Source organism: Tauraco erythrolophus, chromosome 16 (genome assembly GCF_009769465.1).
Source record: "Tauraco erythrolophus isolate bTauEry1 chromosome 16, bTauEry1.pri, whole genome shotgun sequence".
Lineage (NCBI taxonomy): Eukaryota > Metazoa > Chordata > Aves > Musophagiformes > Musophagidae > Tauraco > Tauraco erythrolophus.
This window is the reverse complement of record NC_141480.1, coordinates 16,184,150-16,197,387: the sequence shown is the minus strand read 5'-3', so window position 1 is coordinate 16,197,387 and position 13,238 is coordinate 16,184,150. Positions and strand designations below refer to the sequence as shown.

General features: G+C 37.7%; 1 protein-coding gene across 5 annotated transcripts in view; it reads right to left on the bottom strand.

Moving 5' to 3' along the window:
* Nucleotides 1-13,238, bottom strand: part of TENM2 (teneurin transmembrane protein 2) — a 523,826-nt gene that overhangs the window by 155,150 nt on the left and 355,438 nt on the right. For all 5 annotated transcript variants that reach the window (XM_086621658.1, XM_086621659.1, XM_086621661.1 and 2 more), the window contains one exon: nucleotides 10,482-10,720. In XM_086621658.1, the coding sequence (XP_086477784.1) occupies nucleotides 10,482-10,720 (239 nt within the window). The remainder of the gene's footprint in view (nucleotides 1-10,481; nucleotides 10,721-13,238) is intronic.

Sequence of the window (13,238 nt, the reverse complement as noted above, 5' to 3'; positions counted from 1 at the left end):
AGAGTTAAAATTACATAAAAATATTAAAAAAAACCCAACACAAACTTAAAACTCCCCATGCAAGAGTAAGACTAATCAGATCCCTGAGCTTTTCTTAATGAGCAGGCTCCATTCTGGGCTGCTCTTTCTCTTTTCTCATGTGGTTGGAGTGTTGCATTTCAGTGATTAATGGAGTCTCAAGATGTAGAAGGGGATATACATGAAGAAAGAAACAACAGGTGGAATAAACTTTGGGCTCAATAAATCTTACAGGCCTAAATTGCATCTCTCTTCTCTTTATGCTCTTTGCTGCCTTGTGGCCAGTTTTAACATGATTCTCTGTTTTCATGTCCAGCTCTGCACCACGTTCTTATAAACATGCACGGTTCTCTCCTCGGAAAAAACCTGGTATGATATAAGCATACTAACCCGTTACTGCGAGGTAAATGCGACTCCCATGTTCCATTGCCTTTCTCTGGGAACTGTTAGTACTCCTGCTGTGAAACTGCTTAACTTCTGTTTCACTTTAAAGTATTTTGCATTTACCACAGACCAGCAAAGATGTGGCGAGTTCGTATCTACCCTTATATTACCTTGGGATACTCGCTATGTACTCCTGACATTTTCCCAGCAACTATTAATTTTCTCAGCGTTATCAAGCACTGGTTTCCTTTCTTTAATGACTTTTTATAACAGAACACAAAAATCCTATAGCAGCGGTACATTCTTACAGAAGAAGAATCTTCTCTCTTCTGCAAAAGAAAACATGACCCCCAAAGACCGATTCCAGCTGTCAGGAGCAAAACCTGAGTTTGCTGACAAGCCATGTGCCTTGGATCAAACTAGCTCCCCTAGAATTACACAGGGCTTTCACGGTCCCATATTGAGGAGGCACAGCTGTAGCATAAAGTTCCTGATTTCAAAATGAAAATTTGTCATTTTGTTCCTCTGACTACACTGAATTATTTCAGCTTCGTCACCAAACCTTTCGATAGCAGCTCTGTGCTTGCTGTTAGAACAATTGCGCTGAACTTGCTTGATGCAGCCAAATTGGGATGCTGAGAACCGGCAGTTGGTGCCCTGCCTCCTGCTGAGGCAGACATGGATAGGGCCTTCTGATCATCTCCTGCCTTCCTCACGTGGTTCTTCAGCCTCTGATTACTACCTCAGCTATACGCAGTCATCTGGACCTCACAGAAAGTGGGAAGTCTCTTGCAGGATAAATGAGTAAATTGAAAGAAGAAGATGCAAATATACAAAATGTTAAACATAAGTGCAAGAACAGTGGAGTACACTGAGATTCAAACAGAACAACTGCTGACAGACAGGTACAGGCAGCATATATGCAATAGACGGACTGACCTTTCAAAGAGCCTTGTCTAATCCAGCTCAATTCCTGCAAGGCAAATAAAGTACTGCAGAAACAGAGTACACCAAATGGGGAACCTATCCTGCCAGACAGACATTAGTATGTAAAAACATTTTCTATTCTGTGGCTTTCCTCAGAAAGTATTTAGTAAGAAAAATGTTGGAAGAAATCAGCAGATCAACCAACCAGCAAATTAAAAAAAGCTTAAAATTAAATTAACTGCAGCACTGTTATGCATTATGTATATTACCTTTTAAAAATTAAACACGACACAGGGGGATAAATCTGGACATCCCAGAGAAGAAAACAAACTAAACCCAGAGCATATTTAAAGTTTTAGGTAAGGTTCTGTAAGATCAACATAAGAGAATGAAATTCCTTTTCCATTCAGAACTACATTAATACAAATGCTTGTCTTTTTTAGTAATTATTTAGTAATAGCCAAGATAAAGACATTAATAGTGTCTAATAATCACACAGCGGGGCTCAGTAGTGATTCTCTCATTATCAAATCTGCTCAACATACAAGTCAAAACATGATTTTTCTAACCAACTACATTCTTCATTTTGGCATTGCAATTCAAGCTTCTGACATCAGAAACAATTATGAGAAATGAAGTAGGACAGAATTCCCTGAATATTAAGAAAGTACACAGGCACCAGTCAAAACAGGAGCCTCTCCTTTCTACACTCCTTACTCTATAAAATAAAATAAGCTTTGGCTCACCTATGCCCATCATGCCCCAATTCTGTTGTGGAAAACAAACATTCAGCCAAACTCAGAGAAAGCACTACATGACTTAGAGTTTGGCACTCACCATTATTCTGGCAAAAATGCCTCCAATCACTAGAAATGGGAATAACTCCTCGCAGCAGTACAACCCGGGGACTGACTGCCTGGGGAGCAGCTCTGCGTGAGAGGTCCGGAGGTCTCGGTGCACCGAGAGCTAAACGTGAGCCAGCACCATGCCTGGGCAGCACAGGGTATGCACTGAAACAAAGCCAATGACTTTATTGCTGGACATATGGAATATATAAGATGGCTGGGATTTTTTGTATCTGAGTAGCAAAGTGAGCAGGCGGCTCAAAGGATGATGCAACAACACTACATAGAATTCATGCCTGAATACGCAAAAGCTGAAATGAACTTGAAAACTGTTTCTTAAACAGTTTTTTAAATTACTGAAAGAAGGTAGTTTCATCACATCATATTATATGGTGAGTAAAGGTTTCTGTCATTTCGTAGTGATGTGTCATTTCTCTTCCCACTGTTCAACTTCTTTTGCTCCATAATTTCTGTTGTCTGTTATCCTGTCTTATTATTTTCACAACTCGAATTTCATTCCTATTTTTATATTTTCTCTTCCTGCATGTTCCTTAAATATTTTATTGTCTTTTTAGTACACTTAAGTATTTTTTATTTGTGTTTTTTTTCATAGTTTTCATAATAGTGTTGTAAGAGCTACGCTAGCTGCACTTAGAAAATCCATGTTACATCTTTCAATTTGCTATTACCCCATTGAGCCATAGTTATATTCCTAAAGGCAAACATGTACTTCTCCCCTTAAACAAATAAAATCCCTGAGTACCCAAAGTGCAAACAACACAATCAGTTAACAAAGCAGCACAGCAATAAATAGTCAATATAAATGAATCCATAAATGATCAGCTGGTGATCTCAGTATAAACAGCTGCTAACAAAGCAGCATTTCCCTAGGGAGAACTGAGGCATTTTACACTAATATTGAACATTGACTTTTCAGAGAAAATGACCACAGGTTTATTTGATAGGTATCTCTGACTTGGCATTATATTAGCAAAATTTAATCTTCAATATCCCTTATGCTCCCCCTTCCCCTGAAAAATGGTCTCATCTCAGTATGCTGGGCTAGGTTATAAAGCATGTCTCACTACAGTATCTCAAAGCTTTTTCATCATTTCCCCCCCTCCCTTCCTGCAAGACTTGTTTTGCATCTACTTATCTCTGCTTTCTCTTTGCCCTGACAAGACTTCATACCTGTGATTCTCAGATTAAATCCTAGACTACTAAAAAAATTCATAATATTCAGTATTTGCACTGATGAAAATGAGAACAGGCTCTATTCCACACCTACCACGAAGCTCAGGATATTTTCTAGTTTGTGGTAGGACAACAGCAGTGCACATGCTTCACGGCTGAGGGGGAAAAAAAAGCAGCACTGAGGAAGCCATTCTCACAACTTTGAGTAGAAAAAGCCCAAACCTGTACAGTATAAACAATACTTTTACTACTAAACTACTAATCTTAAACACTCTCTACAATTTCCCAGCTGGCCATTGCTATCCTGTTACATCATGTTGCTCATTTTTGTGATACTAACCTCTACCACCTGCCATGGTTTGAGCAGAGCAGCATCAGCTCGGCAGGTACAGTACTCTGCTCAAGTTCACAGCACATTTGAACAGCTTCTGGGGAGCACTACCAGCATCTGTGAAAAAGGTATTCTGAGACCCACCTTAGATTGCGTTGTGTAACAGGCATTAAAAACCAGACAAAAATGTGTCCCCCAAAACACAACCTCAATAACACACAGAAGAAAACATCCTCCTGGGCTCCTGTTTCTTGCCTAGGTTTCGGAGCATGCCCGTGCCACTCGGTAGCTGAGCAGAAAGGGTTTTCAATTTCGAGTGCTAAGCACGTGATAGCACTTTGTGAGTTATGGAAGCATTAGTCTCACTCTAGTTTCAAGTGCTGAGGTTTACTGTATGAAAATCCTGAACAAAGACAAAAGGAGAATGGAATAGACAGATAAAACTGCCCCTTCACACCGAAAGGTAGCTACTTCCATTATCTCTGAGATCTCTGCTAGGCAAAACAATAGGTACACCGTCTTTTCTTGGAATAAATCTCTAGATCAAGCTTTTATTTTTAACTCAGGAAAAGCACAGGCAAACTATGCCCAAGGAATTTCACATAAAAATCCTCCTGTTCTTTGTGGGATTATGCATATACAGCAGCTGCAGCATTTTGTCTCTAGGAAAACTGTCTCCACCTAATGAATCTCTCACACCTTCGGACTGCGAAATAGGACGCTTGCTAGGCTAGAAAGCCACATCTACAGTTCCTGGAGCCAGGCTCCATGATTCCCAGCACTTGTGCACAGTTGTCTTATGCAACGGAGCCAGAGGCTTTTCCCTGAAAGGCTCAAAGCCTCTCTTCTCAGAGGGTGCGTCAGACAAGCTTATCGAGCTCCTCCTCCTCTTTTCTCTCTCAGAATGATTGATACCAGTCAATAAGAATCACTGAACGTGTGACATTTAGAATATGACAGGCATATTCTAAAATTTAATTAGTGCCCCTTAACTGACACCTATTTTCAATGCAAATTTAAGAACAGAACCTTCTGTCATCACCTAATCTCACAAGATGCAGAGCTCCCTCGGTTTACATTGATTTCAAGTGAATCCGATAGCAGTGATTGGCAGCCAGATGACCTCTGCCTCTCAGAGGTTCCATCTTTGCATGATTTTCCCTTTTTTCAGTCTTGGTTTCCAGAATGTCTAGCATATTTGATTTCAGTGAAGCCTGGACAAGACAAAGTCAGTGGTTTTCTGAGCCTAGAAGTTAAAAACCAACAAATGCAACCTAAGAAATCCAATGAAACACAGGTTGCCAAGAGAGAAAAAAATCAATTGATACATAAGATAGCCACTTGAGCATACTGTTTTGATGAGTCCTGATCTGTGGAATCAGGGTCAAAAAGACAATTGGACCCATGAGTGGAAGAAATTACAAAGATGAATGAACAAGAAACTTCACACAAGCACTTACATTAGCAAATATCTGACTCATTTGTGGGAATAAAATATTCAAGTTGATACCAACACCTAAAAATACAATTTTATGCAAGCTGTGATATGTACACATATTTGATGCAGAGTAAAGATGAGACTTTTACTTCCAAGTCTATTTTTTTCAGAAACCCTATAAATTTTATTATCTGACTGTCACAGAAACAAGTGAATACTTTTGTGGGTACAAGAGGGATAAGCAAATAAATTAACCTTTTAAGGAACAAAGACATAAAGGCAAATAAATCACTTACTATGATGCCCTCTAATAGCAAGAAATTTTTTCAAAATATTTGTTCTGTGCACAGCTATTTTTCAGGCTCTAATTTTAAATACATATAGGGAATAAATAAAACAAAAAATAAGACATTTTCATTTTCTTAATTAACTGCCAGGCCCTTTGGCAATTCAGTCCTTTCTTTAGCACAGAGCGAATATATTAATTTAAGCTTATGCAGAAAACTGAAATTTAGCTTAAACTTCCTGTGTCTTTAAGGCCAAATAACACTGAAGAATAAATAAGTAACAACATTTTCATGTGCAACATATGCACTAAAAATGTAGTGCAAATATGCTATTCTCATTTCTTTCTATCATTTTCCTTTTTTTTTCCCCTCCTGTATCTTCTTGCACATGTAGGAGTAGATAAAATAGCATCAATACTCTAAAAGTTATCAGTATGAGTCTCAACATACTATTTTCAAGTGCAGCATCTTTAAACCCATTGTAGCATTTAATTTCCACAGGAAATAACGGGGGGGGGGTGTGTGGTTTTTTTTGTTGTTGTTGTTTGTTTTTTTCCAAAGGAAAGTCTAAATACTTTAAAATAGCACTTTTTAGCATTCTGACATGTTGATGGTCAGATGTTCTTTGATGCTCAAAGTTAGATTGGCAGAAATCAGAGCAGGGTAGGGGGTTACAAAAACGTGGTATTTCTGTTTGGCAGCAATTACTTTGTGAAAAACACAAGGTGACTCTCTTTTTCCTCTCGCTCTTTCTTCTTTTTTATATTTTTTCCCCTCCAAGTTTGGCAGGAATCTAAAGAGCTAAAAACTAATTTAACATGACAAATGCTTTCATCACTCCTTTAACCTCTGAAGCGAACACTCTGACAAAGACAATATGTGTGGTATATTCTTTCCTTTCGACACTTTATAAATTACTTTCTTGTAACTGGGTTTTACCACCAGTCCAATATCTTCAGGATGTCCTAATTTGAATGGTTGGTTCTACATTCTTCAAATGTCACCCCAGGATAACAGGAATAATTCCTGGGCTTTGTGAAGTGATGTGTGTCTCAGACAGGACTGTAGGACAATGTTATTTACATACAGCACGATGGAATTTACCAAAATGTTGTACAATGGTACCAATTTATACTCTGCATTTCATTTCCATCTGGCTATGGGAGAAACAGGGAGAAGGGACAAATCTAGCTTTAAATAAGCAGACAACGTTTTGTGCACCAGGTAAGGAAAAAGTTAACTGAGGTGAATTTTTCTTGTTCTCTGCTATTAAAAATAGTATAGCACTTGGCCACACAAACATCTTTAAATGCTCTTTTTCATGGAAACGATTTGAAAATCTTTTGCCTCTGTCTATTCCTTTAGCAAAAAAGCCCAAAGTTGCTTGATTTTTTGTCAACCTGGTAAATCTAATGTGTGTCAGAGTTTCTGCAGAAACTCCATCAAGGTACTCGGATACTGAACAGTATGTCTGAGATGGCAAACTGCAGGCATACAAAACCAAGCGTATTTTGCACATACATGTGCCGTGTCACTGTAGACCAGTGCCACGCAGACCTGCAGGAATTTTTTTTCCCCAGACATCAGCCAGGATAATTTTCAGCAAAACATTTAGGAAAACTCAGATAATGATGGCCTATAAAGGATAATCTTATTTAAATAGCCAGACTTTGATGGCATTTTATGGTCTAAACCATCAAACTACATGTATCTTAAAGAAGAAAATAAACCCCAACATTTCCTTCTAACAAGACACATTGTCATTATTTTGACAAACATTCAACTTCTTAAAATCTCAGTAGTATCTTTATTTAACATCAATTATGTAGTGTGGCAAAAAGTTCCAAAGGTTATTATGCACTATGAATTTATTTTTAAAGCTTTAAACATACTGCCTTTCATTTCAATCATTGTATTTTTATTTGTGTGTTATCAGAAAGGCAATAGGAATGTCTAAATAATTTTCTAAATATTTATCCTTTTCCATCTGGTATGATACTTTTTTTGCTTGTCTCTTTAAATCACCCCTCATTAGATATTTTTTCATGCCACCCATAATCTTTGGCAGTCCTCTGAAAGTCCCCTGTTTAAACGTGTAGACAGTATGTTTTCAATAATCTATCCATATCAATTCCCTCATCTCTTTTATTATAGGATAATTAATTTAGTAATCTCAAAGACTATGAGAACTTCAAAATAGTCTTACAGTATAATTTACCTCCTATTTGCCAGCATTGTCTTTTTCATTTAGTCCTGCAATAGTCTCGATTAGCATTGATACGACCATCTTCACACAGCCTAGATATATTGACAAATCTAAGTAGCAGAACCATTTGCTGCAAATTTTGATGACTTTTTCCATTAAAAAAAAAACGGCAGAAAAACATTATCAGCACCTTTAGAACATCTCCCATGCTTGGAGTTCTGACAGCAAAATACATCAAGAGGAGCCACTTCAATATGGAGTATTGCCCTTCCTCCTGTGCAGCTTGGGGGAACTTAACATCTTTCTTCATCCCTAGACTGCCAGCTCTCCTGGTAGTTTAACAACTCTCACTTTCCCACTGTCTCAATGATTAGGACAGAACTGGAATTTTGGTCTGATCCGAACATTATTCTCGTCACTCTTTTTGAAAACAGAAGAACATTTTTCCTCCTGACAGAGCAAGACAGAGTTATTTTTTCTTCACAGCAGTTCAAGGATTAGTAGGTCAGGAGCTCCGAAAATGCTGCGGAAGAGCAGGACAGCTGGTATTTTGCATCGCTGCTCTTTCCTCAGGAAAGAGGATATTTAGATTTCCAGGGACTCGAGTTTTGCACATACCCAGGAGAAGTTAACCCTCCAGAGAACTGCAGAACAAGGAAAGATTCTTAAGGTTTTGTTTGTTTGGTTTTTTTTTGTTTTTAATAAGATGATTGAGCACCTTTAAGTACCAAGCACCTTAAATCAAACTATTGGAGGACAGCAAGTCCCAGCAATTAGATGGGTGAATTAGTATATAGCTGATGGTCTTGCACCCGCTCTTCGTCGTGTAGAATAAATCCTCTGATTTTTTGCTGAGAGTAAGGGACTTAAATTAGTGAATGGCCTAACTAAAGCACATCCCTTTTACCTTTTTGTTGTTTGCATGCACCTAAGGCAATGCAACTTCTTTTTCTCTCTTTCCATCATTTTAAATTATGATCACAGTGGATTTACCAAATTTATTCTCAGGATTAATTGCAGCTGTTTTCTGGTTTTGACAGCTACTCTTCAATGTACTTATTCTTTACTGTATATGGCATGAAGCTTGTCAGGTAGCTTCTCATTATTTAATCCTTGAGCCAACACTCTCTTCCTAAAACCTGCTTTCTTGCATTCACTAGACAACTCTATTGCAGTCATCATTCTTTAGTCAGGAAAGAAGACCTCAAAAACTTCTGTCAAAATGGATCACTTGTGTCATTACTTGAAATGATAGATCATTCATCAATTATTAAGAGTCAATGCATTGCCTTACATTCTCTCTTGTCTTAGATAGTTTATGAAAGTGTATAAAGCAATAACCATGTCGCAAAGCTTTGCTTTAGATTACAGTAACCTAAATATCAAGGAAAAATACATTTCACAATCCATCACTTCAAAGTTATGCACATGATTAAAACATTCAACTTGCAGTATACCATTTCCCATGTGCATAATCACTCAAACGGAGAGCTGTTGTATGATAAGTGTCAAGTTCAATAAATCATGTGCTTTCCAACGTTTTTATTTATGTATCTGAGTAAGGCTGTTATTCTTCTAAGGTTTTCTACGGAAGAGATATAGAAAGATGGTTAGCTCTGTAACATTGTGTAGGCTGGGATGTAGGCCTGGCCTAGAGGGACAGCAGCAAGAGAGTAGCCAGTCAGCCCTCTCTCACTTCTGTATATATTAATAATATATGGAAGCTCATTAGTATGAAAAATGGGGTTTCCTTAGAGAACCGTTTCTATCCCATTGACTGAGATTATAGGGGACCATAAATAAATAAATAAATAAACAAACAAACAAATATCTTTAAATGGAGAGAACAGGAAGAAAATTCAGTACATCTTCTTAGGGCTTTTGAGCACTACATACGAGAATAGTTTGGAGATGAACTAAAACCCACACAGAACAGGTCTGGAAAGTATTAACAGACAATATTGACAAGCTACCATAATTTCACCATTCACTCAGAGAAGCTACAGTTTGTGCAGCATGTCATTGTCATCAATGTATTGTTGAATGCACTGTAAAAGGTACAAAATACAGAGCTAGCTTGTGCAGACACTTAGAATAACAGGCAATGAGGGGGATACATGGGGCGGTGAGAGAAAGCAGAAATGAATTAAATTTAAAAAGATAAAATAACAGGAGCGTGTCAAAGAAATCTCAAAAGACCACCGAAAGAATTAGAACATGATGCGGTCATTATTAATATATTAATCACGGGAAACACGCCAACATCCAGAGCTTCCTTTACATATTTTTGCTTACAAAGTACTAAGGATGTGTGGAATACAAAAAATAACAGCACACAAAATGGAACTATCTAACTATTCAGATCTAGCACCACTAGGAATTTAAGTTCACAGATAGATATAGACTAAGACTCATTAATCAAAATGATTTTATGTTTTTTATCTAAAGGCAGCATGCAATGGTAACATTTGAATTAAAATGCTAGTAGCTTCTGTTATTTATATGGATTCACCATCTATCACATTTTTTTCCAAATATTTTTTAAACATATGGTAGTACATCAAAAAATCGTTACGTCGCCCTCTGTTTGGACCATCTATGAGACGCATATCTGACACCTAAAGTTAACTGCACATTGAGAATCCTGAATCGATTTCTTGCTTCCACTGCTCTTATGACCGTGAACAGGACTTGAACATTTTATTTTTCTTCATTAATCAGTATAAAGAATGATAATTTTCTTTGCTCGGTAAGAACACAAATTTGTGAAACAGACTGACTATCCTTTTATCTGCTGAATTTTCATTTGCTGACATAGCTACGCGATTTGACAGAGAAAACACAGCCTTACCTATGAAATATGCTAGCAGGATGGCAAGCAGGACTGCAGCAGCAATTGCAGATAAAGCAGCACATTTCCAGCTACAATACTTGGAGGGTTTTTTCAGCTTGAACGCATTCCTGGAGAATGTATTTCTAGGTAACAGTCTGGGAGGTGGAGTATAAACTGTTCCTGAGGTCAACGGGTAACCAGGGGAAGAACTACTGAACAGCGGAGTAGTTCCAGAAGATGTCTTAAATAAGAAATGCCTGAAAAACATGAAAAGGAACATAGTTGAAAATGGCAAGCCTGCAGTTAAGAAAGAGTATTTCCTGTTCCTGTTCCAATTCCAGTTGACATAACGTGTTAAATTCAACTAAAAAGAAAAAGGATTTTGTATGAAGAAATAAGGAGATGAAAACTCTTATCGTCTTTTTGCTGCTCGAGCTTAACAACTGCCACTAAACCACAGTGTCAGGATATCTTCTGACAGGATATCTGCTTAATCCTGTCTGCAATTAGATGCAACTTGACCAGATACTCGCTGAAACACCATCGTGACCGAAGAAGTGTCTTTGAGTCCCCGTTGAGATCACACCTGTAAGCAGTGCGAGCGGTCTGGTAACAAAGCTTGTATTCAGAAGCGACGCCACTATCGATGCCTTTTTGCCTGTGTTTGGTTAACACAACGCAACTAATTCCACTACAAAATACCTGCAACACTTATTAGCATAGCAGAACACTTCACTTTATGAGAAAACATCTTTTCTGATTTCACTGGTTTACATGATTTCCCTGTGGAATCCACTACCCAACAAATATTCTAACACAAAAAAATAATGAGTCTCATTAACACTCTTGGCAAAGGCTGCCAGCAAAAAAACATTAAGAACATATTAGGCAAAAAACATAGGCTTGTAAGAAAAGATCTTGCCAGAATTAGAATTAACCATTATTTTTTTTAATGGTGCACAGGTTTAGTTGGAACAACTAAGACAAGCACCAAAAGCACAAGACTCAGCAGAAAAAAAAGAGGACTTCTACTACCCATACATTTGTTGAGAAGAAAATAAGGGACAACGTAAACCACCTAACAAATTCTCAAAAAATGCTGCCGACAATGGAGAAAGCTAACTAGAAGACTGGCTTCTCTAGATTAACTTCTCAGTCTGGAACAACTGACTACGAGCAAGTTCCCAGTAAATGATAAAAAGAGAAACACAGAATAAAGGCAGTGGTCCTCAAGAAGGCCACTTGTTTTGAGATAAAAGAGCATGTGCACACTTCCAAACATAAAATTTACTGTGTACTTATTATACAGAATAACTGAAATGATTTTAAAGAGTATTAAAGCATTTGGTTTGAAATGAAACCCAGAGCATTATGAATTGCAGAGAATTTGCATACAGGTAGGAAACAGCAAAAGGAAGGCTGCCTAGGTTTCCCAGTTTTATGATTAAACATTCACACTTGAAGACAATCTCAGAAAGTACGCTCTTTTTTATTGCAATCATTTTTAAACTCTATTAATGAACATGAAAGGTCCCTCAGTTTGATTCTACCTTTGGTTTGGGGTTTTTGTTGGGTGGTTTGTTCTGTTTTGTTTTCCTTTTTTTAAAAAAAAAAACTTCAAATGACCTTGTACATCCCTTACAACAGTGATCAAAATTCAGTTTCTTTCAGAAAATATTTCAGTCACCTAAGACAGTGGTAGTATTCACTGTCATGACTTTTTCTCTGTACTTTGGAGACACTGCAGAAAAAACCTGATACACAAGTACACAATCCCAAGTGGCCTTCAAAGCCCAGCTGAAGCAGATTAATTCTGTGTTTTGTTGCTTGTTCTTTTTTTTAATGTAGTATTTGTAAAACAAAGAATTAGAATTAAAAGGGAATGTTCTAACCAGTCACTTAACAGAAACCTGTCTTGTTTTTCAAATAATGTTGCTCTTCTTTTTTCCTCATCAATGAGGCTCATTAGATATTAGAATAATTTCTGCACATTGCGATCTATGAGAAAACACAGTAAAGGCAAATGCTAAAAGGGTTTCCTCCTCTAGCCTTTTAAATTAAAAACCCCACCTTTCAGTTACAAGAAAGTAAGAAATAATGAAAGTTTGATTTCACCAACACTTAATTTTAAATGTTTCTTTACTTTTCAACAATTGTATTAAAACAACTGTTGGGAAAATGATGCTATCAGCCTGGTTGTGTTATACCAGATGTAGCTGATACATTTTATCTGGTTAAAATCTGATTGACACTTGTTAGCAGAAGCTGTTTCAGTCCTTTCTGCTTGATCTCTGGTGTTGGGAACACGATACCACTTCCAGGATAGGAACTAGGGACTGAAGCGACATGGAGCACAAGGAAGGAAGGAAGGACGGACAGAAGGACAGCGAGATCCGGTGACACAAAGGCAGGCAGGAAGGCTCATCTCTCATTCATAGATTCATAGATTCATAGATTTCTAGGTTGGAAAAGACCTTAGAGATCATCGAGTCCAACCATCCCTAATCCCCATTAAACCATATCCTCAAGTAGCTCATCCACCCTATTCTTAAACACATCCAGGGATGGGGACTCAACCACTTCCCTGGGCAGCTTATTCCAGTGGCTGACAACCCTTTCAGAGAAGAAATACTTCCTAACATCCAACCTGAATCTCCCCTGACTAAGCTTATGCCCATTTCCTCTTGTTCTATCTCCCATCACTAATGTAAATTCAGGCTAACTCTGCATCTATCTCAGCCCAGGAGCTGCTTCTCCTCTTAAATCCTCATGGAG